Source organism: Sceloporus occidentalis, unplaced genomic scaffold (genome assembly GCF_023333645.1).
Source record: "Sceloporus occidentalis isolate IW3139 unplaced genomic scaffold, rSceOcc1.0.p SCAF_176, whole genome shotgun sequence".
NCBI lineage: Eukaryota > Metazoa > Chordata > Lepidosauria > Squamata > Phrynosomatidae > Sceloporus > Sceloporus occidentalis.
The window spans coordinates 987,896-995,716 of record NW_028317156.1 but is presented as its reverse complement, the minus strand read 5'-3'; the positions used below and the strand labels follow the sequence as shown (position 1 = coordinate 995,716).

The 7,821-nt window shown below is 49.2% G+C and overlaps 4 protein-coding genes across 4 annotated transcripts; 2 read left to right on the top strand and 2 right to left on the bottom strand.

Moving 5' to 3' along the window:
- The first annotated feature begins 3,277 nt into the window (after positions 1–3,277).
- Positions 3,278–3,958, top strand: LOC149278983 (histone H1.5-like). The gene has a single exon (XM_089501559.1). The coding sequence runs from the start codon at positions 3,278–3,280 to the stop codon at positions 3,956–3,958; it is 681 nt and encodes a 226-aa protein (XP_089357685.1).
- Positions 3,959–4,072: 114 nt separating this feature from the next.
- Positions 4,073–4,845, bottom strand: LOC149278982 (histone H3-like). The gene is made up of 2 exons (XM_089501587.1): positions 4,449–4,845; positions 4,073–4,167 (listed from the first exon to the last, which is right to left on the bottom strand). The coding sequence occupies exons 1-2, from the start codon at positions 4,843–4,845 to the stop codon at positions 4,073–4,075; spliced, it is 492 nt and encodes a 163-aa protein (XP_089357713.1).
- A 1,689-nt stretch (positions 4,846–6,534) lies between these two features.
- LOC149278981 (histone H2B 1.1-like) lies at positions 6,535–6,915 on the bottom strand. Its single transcript, XM_089501555.1, has one exon. The coding sequence runs from the start codon at positions 6,913–6,915 to the stop codon at positions 6,535–6,537; it is 381 nt and encodes a 126-aa protein (XP_089357681.1).
- A 350-nt stretch (positions 6,916–7,265) lies between these two features.
- Positions 7,266–7,658, top strand: LOC149278980 (histone H2A type 2-B). Its single transcript, XM_089501586.1, has one exon. It carries the CDS (start codon positions 7,266–7,268, stop codon positions 7,656–7,658), a length of 393 nt encoding a protein of 130 aa, XP_089357712.1.
- Positions 7,659–7,821: the final 163 nt, after the last annotated feature.

Sequence of the window (7,821 nt, the reverse complement as noted above, 5' to 3'; positions counted from 1 at the left end):
GATTTGTGTGAATGATTAAATGCAAAGATGGTACATGAAGGGTGGGCTTTAACAATAAATAAATACATAAATATGGGCTGCTCAGGCTTAAATGCCCGGGCCTATTTTTTGTCCCAGTCCGGGCCTGATACCCACATATATACATACACAGGTGTATATATATTGTGACAGGGTGAAAAACGGCATCTATGTATGCAGGAGATTAGAAAGAGCAGTTTATCCCAGTGACTAATGCGTTACCTGCTGGTCCTATTAACACAGGTGCCCCAGGTTTAACGCTGCACTGTGAGATAAATGCAGGGTGGAGGAAACGGCCTCTCTCTCTGACTGAGAACAGCCCACTATTTTCTCTGTGTCTTGGAAGGAACAGGAGGTGTACCTGAGTTCCAGTGTCCTGGCTGGTACCCCGGCCAAACCATTTTTTTTAGTGGAGGGGGGACGCCGTTGTATTGTTAATCACTTTAATGACCCTATTGCCCCTGGGAGTCCAAATTAACCAGATTAAGGGGGCGGTTCTGTAGCCGTTGTAATCCAATACCTGATTGTTTATGTTAATGTTCACTTTGCTGTCTATATCTAGCCATGTGTGTAAAAAATAAAGTGTTCTTCATTTTTATGTACCCTACACTGCTAGTGACTGGGGAATCTGGGAAGGGAGTGTTGTCCAAGGCTAAGGGAGCACAAGTCAGCGGAGGTAGTCGGTCGTACTAGCCAGCTCTGTGACATTACTGACATGGAATGACAACATATTTTCACAGGAATGCAGGGGTAACTGGGGCCTGATCACAGAATTAAAGAAGAGTCTGGGCATCTGTCTGCCTTTACTAACTATGGCATAACTTTTACAGTAAATCAAAGAAATAACATTGGGAAGCGACAATGAATATATATATATGACATTATCAAATAGAATGCACAATGTAACAAATATGCCACAATTATATAATACTGTAACAGAATACATTAACATACTCTGCAGCACTGTATATAGTACGTCAGTGTAATTTATTATCCATTATTTAGTTGTCGAACACTACTACTACTCTGAGCCATCACATATAAATGGAACTAACTTTATTTATATATATAATACATTGCTGGTATAAATACACATTATGAGGCCAGGAAGCGGTGGGAAGGGGCCCCCAAGTGGCAGTCCGGAAGCTGTGGGAGGGGGGGCCCAAGTGGCAGTCTGGAATCCTTAGGAGGGGGGCCCCGAGTGGCAGTCCGGAAGCAGTTTGAGGGGGTCCCCCCATTGGCCGTTTGGAGGGGGCCCCCGGGTGGCCCCCTGGAATAATTGGGATGTGGGCCCCCAAATGGCAGTCTGGAAGCTGTGGGTGGGGACTCCCGAGTGGCCTTCTGGAGGGGGCCCCCGAGTGGCCTTCTGGAGGGGGGGGCCGAGTGGCCGTCAGGAAGCTGTGGGAGAGTGGCCCCCGCGTGGCAGTCAATCATCCGAGTCGCAGTCAGGGAGCTGTGTGAGCTTTCTCAATCCGCACGGAGAAGCGTCCCCTCCTGTTACGTGACAATTAAAGGAACGTTCGGCTCCCTCTCCTCGCCGGCATTCATTTATCACAACAACAAGTCAATGAACGCCTGGACAGCTGCCAAACCGCAACCAATCAATACCCCGGGACTGCTGCCAAACCGCAACAAGAACACCGGGACTGCTGCCCAACCGCAACAAGAACACCGGGACTGCTGCCAAACCGCAACAAGAACACCGGGACTGCTGCCAAAACCATCAAAGTACTCAACAAGAACAACAAGAAACTAAATACCTAAGGAGCGGGACTCGGCTCCCTATTCAAGGCAGGAATCCATTTAAAATGTTATTTAAAAAAATATATTAAAAATTTAATTTCACGTCCATCCGCTCTCTCCCTCCTCCAACTTTTTCTTGCCTTGAGCAGATCTGGGATCTCCAGAAGACACAAGAAAGGAAGGGGTTGATCCAAACAGACACTCGGGGGAGGGGCTAGGAGAATGAGAGAGGTAGTAGACGGCTAGATAGTCCCTCCCCTGTCTCCGTATTGGTGCCGGCTGCTGAATTTGAAGCCGCGCCCTCTTAAGTAAGTCTGGTGCCGGCTCCCCCTGTCACAAAAATACAGGCTTCGAAGGGCTGATTACAGGGCAGGGGGAGGGGGGCACGCTAGTCTGCTGCTCTGGGCCCCCAATATTAACGTATAGTCATGTCAGTCTGTTTGTTACTATACAGAGGTCATGGTGTGTGGTTTTATACAGAGGTCAGGGGGTTTTGTATAGAAGTCAGGCTGTGTGTTATTATACAGAGGTCAGTCTATATGATCATAGATGTAAAGCTGTGTTTTACGGAGTTCACACACACACACACACACACACACACAATTCACAAGGATCTTTCCTGTTATTTTCCCTTTCTAGTTCTATACACACGCACTCACGTTAAAGAAATAGTATATACATCATTAATACGCAGTGGTGCATGCACACAAACACATTCTCACGCATAACCCTTTCCTCGCTGACGTATGCTCACGCGCTAATACACACAAACACACTCTCGCACATAAAACGTCCTGATAAGACAAAACCTAATCTTAATAATTACTTTATTATTTTGAATAATAAATAAATAATATAATACGTTAATAATAAATAACCCCTAAGTAAACTGTTGTCAACTACAAGTCCTAAGACCGGCAGGCAGCCAGGCACTAGCAGTAGAAATGCAATTTATTTTAAATTATTTGATTATTATTAGTTAAAAATATTCATAATTTTTTATGTTATTCTTTAATGTATAAATATTAGGCTATTCTTAATATAATAATAATTGGGTTATATAAATTTATAGATTAAGTTTAAGGGTAAATTAATATTTAATAGGTGAAATTAAATAATTTATTTTATTAATTATCTGTATTCATTATTTTATTTATTTATTATTTCACACCTTGGGTGCTGTTCCCTGGCAGTTTTTGATTTTTTTCGGGGGGGGGGGGGCTGCTTGGTGTAGGAAATTCAACTGCTTTGAATTAGAAGTGTGATGAGACGTTTACGCGCAAACGGTAAGTATATTTTCCTTTCCACCCCACCCCTCTTCCCCTGAATGCAAATCCAGTGATGCCCCTGCAGCATGGGGAGGTTTCAGAAACGGCGTCCAATCATAGACTCGCAGGCTACCGCTCATGAACCAATGAATGTGCGGCAGCTCGTTTATAAAAGCCAAACTTCTGGCGGTTTAACCCCGTGTTTACGTGCGATTGCGAGTCTTCCGTGGCGCGATCCAAGCATTCAGATGGCCGAGACAGCTCCTTCCCCGGCGCCTCCGCCGGCAGAAACCTCTGCCAAGAAGAAACAGCCGAAGAAGCCGGCAGCTGCAAAAAGCCGTCCTGTGAAGTCCGGTCCCAGTGTCTCCGAACTGATTGTGAAAGCAGTCTCTGCGTCCAAGGAGCGCAGCGGAGTGTCTCTCGCAGCTCTTAAAAAAGCACTCGCTGCTGGCGGCTACGACGTAGAAAAGAATAACAGCCGCCTGAAGCTCGCTCTCAAGGGTCTGGTGTCTAAAGAGACCCTGATCCAGCTGGAAGGAAGCGGTGCCTCTGGCTCTTTCAAGCTGAACAAGAAGCAGCTAGAGAGCAAAGAGAAGACAAAGAAGAAGGAAACTCCCGTAAAGCCTAAAAAAGTAGCCCCTAAGAAGTCGCCCAAGAAAGCCCCTGCAGGAGTGAAGAAAAGCCCGAAAAAGATCAAGAAACCGTCGGCCGCTGCCAAGAGTCCCAAGAAGCCTAAGGTTGTTAAGGCGAAGAAAGCTGGCAAAAGCCCAGCTAAGAAGGTCACAAAGCCCAAGGCAGTCAAAAGCCCCGCAAAGCCCAAGGCTGCCAAAAGCCCCGCAAAGCCCAAGGCAAGCAAAAGCCCCGCAAAGCCCAAGGCAGGCAAAAGCCCGACAAAGCCCAAGGCTAAAAAGGCAGCCCCGAAAAAATGAGGAGGGGGGGCATGGGTTTTGGAGCGCCTCTGGTGTGTGCTTTCCCACTTAGTTCTTCACAAAAGGTTCTTTTCAGAACCATCATATCCTCCGAAAAAGGAAAAAAGCGTTTAATCACCCGGCCGCGGCTATGTGGGCCTCCCGCTGAAAGCCTAGCCCCATACTTGTGCGTAGAATGACATATTCGGCCAGCGCTCTCGCTCGGAGCCCTGTCCGTAACAGAATAGAGATAAGGGGCGGGCTTAAAGATTGTGCTTTGCTGTTACTCGTTATGCCCAGCCGGGGACTCGGCCGCTCAACGGCTCGTTCGGTAGTGGGATAATTGTGTGAGACGTTTCAAGCTTGGGCGCGAACAACAGGGTTAATTTCGTGCATGCGAAGGGAAACACAAGCTCGTTTGAGTGACAATGTGGTGGCTCTTAAAAGAGCCTTTGTGGGGGCTGTGGGGAGATCGCGTTCGCCCACACCGCGTTTACTTAGGCACGTTCACCTCTGATCCTGCGAGCCAGCTGAATGTCTTTTGGCATGATAGTAACCCGCTTAGCGTGAATAGCGCACAAGTTGGTGTCTTCGAAAAGCCCCACCAGGTAAGCCTCGCCGGCTTCCTGGAGAGCCATGACAGCAGAACTCTGGAAACGTAGATCGGTTTTGAAGTCTTGAGCAATCTCACGGACCAGCCGCTGGAAAGGCAGCTTTCGAATAAGCAACTCCGTAGACTTCTGGTAACGGCGGATTTCCCTAAGAGCTACGGTGCCCGGGCGGTAGCGATGTGGCTTTTTCACGCCCCCGGTAGCTGGAGCGCTTTTCCTCGCAGCTTTGGTCGCCAGCTGCTTCCGGGGAGCCTTTCCTCCGGTGGACTTACGGGCTGTCTGCTTGGTGCGAGCCATGCTGCTGCGTGCGGATACGATTCACCGACGGATACAACGTAACTGTAACGATTCTGTGGCCAACTCAACCCCTTTATAGAGTAGCGGTAAATGTGATTGGATACGCTTAATCACGCCCCTCTTTTTCATAGGCTAGGACGATGGTTTGAAAAAGCCAGCCTTTGATCAAGAGACTTCGGTGTGGAGCGTTATCTTTTTTTAATTTATTTAAATTAAATGCTCGAATTGGTGTAGGGAGTGGCGCAAAGGAGGTTGGTTTGAATTCTTCATATCCGGTTTCCTTTGATATTCCTAAATAGCCAATCGGTGTCTGAGGCACGCTTGGAAGCTTCTCCAGCCAACCAACGTGAAGCATATATTCAAATAGCAACGCCCCCTTGAGGCATCATGGTGCGGTTCCCTATCAGGTCCGTCAAGTACGTATAAAAGAAAGCGGGCTGGCCGTCAGCGAGTATTGTGCTGTGGAACTCGTGGAGTAAGCGAGAGCATGTCTGGCCGTGGCAAAGGAGGTAAGGGACTCGGGAAAGGTGGCGCAAAGAGGCACAGGAAGGTGCTTCGGGATAACATTCAGGGTATCACCAAGCCTGCTATCCGCCGTTTGGCTCGCAGAGGAGGCGTAAAGCGTATATCTGGGCTGATTTATGAGGAGACTCGCGGTGTGCTCAAAGTGTTTTTGGAGAACGTGATTCGTGACGCAGTCACTTATACTGAGCATGCCAAGAGGAAAACCGTTACCGCTATGGACGTGGTGTATGCCTTGAAACGCCAAGGCCGTACTCTGTACGGTTTCGGAGGTTAAGCTTGTTGACTCGTGACCCTGAAACACCCAACGGCTCTTTTCAGAGCCACCCACACCCTCTCTTAGGCTATGATCATGTTGTTCCCTTGTCTGCCCGTGCTTTTCTATGCACACCTTGAAATAACCAGCTTCACAGTGGCTGGGTCTGTTTATAGATTGAGCTACTGGCAGGATCGGAGTGCTGGGAGTTGGGCCCGTTTGCAGAACATGTGCTGGGATTGGCAGCTGGTGTCCACCAAAGGCTTGCGCGGGGCTCGCTTGAATGGGGGCCGGGACGGCCCAGGTTTAATAGGTGCCGTCTCTGGTAGTTATCTGTATTCTGTATGTCCCGGTATGTGGGTGAATTTTATTATGCCTTTGTAGTCCGCTCATGTGTTATCCTGTCCGTGTGCTAACTCGGTAGTGTCGTGGGCAGGACATTTATGTATTATTGGGGAAAGCCCGTATACTACAGCGCCACCGAGGTTCCTGAAGAGCTGTGTCCTCTGCCAGGATCACGCATTGTCCTTTTCAGGACAACAGACCCACGATGTAGCTCAGCTTCGGTTAGCCACAGTGGTAAAGAAGCCCCTTCTCTCTGCAACGCTGGTTCTGTCTGGCGGTGTAGGGGTTAATCTCCGGCATCCCAGCAGGAGAAATCAGCGATTAGCTGGAATACCCAGTCAGAGTACAGGTCGGTGCCGTCACAGGAGCCCCTTCACCTTGGGCTTCTCTTCCCAAGCAGTCTGGATACCCCAGCTAACCTGGAGGAGTGAGAAGCACATTTCAATGCTCTTCCCAGAGCTAGCATGACCCCGACAAAAGCGCTAGATCAGTTACATAGCTCTGAGACAGACCATGTGGGTGGCTCTCAAAAGAGCCTTTGTTTAAAAAGTGAGAGAACGAGAACGTTACTTGGCGCTGGTGTACTTCGTAACAGCCTTGGTGCCCTCTGACACAGCGTGCTTGGCCAGCTCTCCAGGAAGGAGGAGGCGTACAGCAGTCTGAATCTCCCGAGAAGTGATAGTGGAGCGCTTGTTGTAGTGGGCTAGCCGTGAAGCTTCCCCGGCAATGCGCTCAAAGATGTCATTGACAAACGAGTTCATGATGCCCATGGCCTTGGAGGAAATGCCAGTGTCGGGATGCACCTGCTTCAGTACCTTGTACACATAAATCGCATAACTTTCCTTTCTGCTCTTCTTGCGCTTCTTCCCATCTTTTTTCTGGGTCTTCGTAACAGCTTTCTTAGAGCCTTTTTTCGGCGCAGGCGCAGATTTGGCTGGATCAGGCATCGCGTCTACTTTCTTTTCAGCACGCAATTCAAGAGAACGTGATTAACACTGAAATTACTGCGCCGGGCCCTTCCCTTTATAGGCACCGCATGCAAATAAGGCCGTTCTGCTGTCTCGCGTCCGATTCGATGAGGTTGTCACGTGAGAAGATGCGGCCGCCCATGAACCGCAGTGCCTACACCGATTGGTGTCTCAGACTATTTCCACCCGATTGGCTGTTTTGAAAAGGAACCAATCAGCGACGATGAGCGTCACGGGGGGAAGCTACAAATAGCAGGGTAAGTGAGTGGCCTCTTTTCGTAAGGAACTTCACAGTTAACTGATTGATTAGCCGGTTGTTGAGCGAAAGCATGTCTGGCAGAGGAAAACAAGGTGGAAAGGTTCGCGCTAAGGCGAAGACGCGTTCTTCCCGTGCTGGTCTGCAGTTCCCTGTCGGCCGTGTGCATAGGCTTCTTCGCAAGGGTAATTATGCCGAGAGAGTAGGCGCCGGCGCACCCGTGTATCTGGCAGCGGTGTTGGAGTATCTGACTGCTGAGATACTGGAGTTGGCTGGTAACGCTGCACGCGACAACAAAAAGACCCGTATCATTCCTCGCCACCTGCAACTCGCTGTTCGTAACGACGAGGAGCTCAATAAGCTGCTCGGCGGGGTCACCATTGCTCAGGGAGGTGTTCTACCCAACATCCAGGCGGTCCTCTTGCCCAAGAAGACAGAGAGCCACAAACCTGCCAAGAGCAAGTGAGTGCAGTAATCGGTAACCGCAGGGCAATTAGCCAGCACCACCAAAGTCTCTTTTCAGAGCCGTTTGGCTCGCAGAGGAGGCGTAAAGCGTATATCTGGGCTGATTTATGAGGAGACTCGCGGTGTGCTCAAAGTGTTTTTGGAGAACGTGATTCGTGACGCAG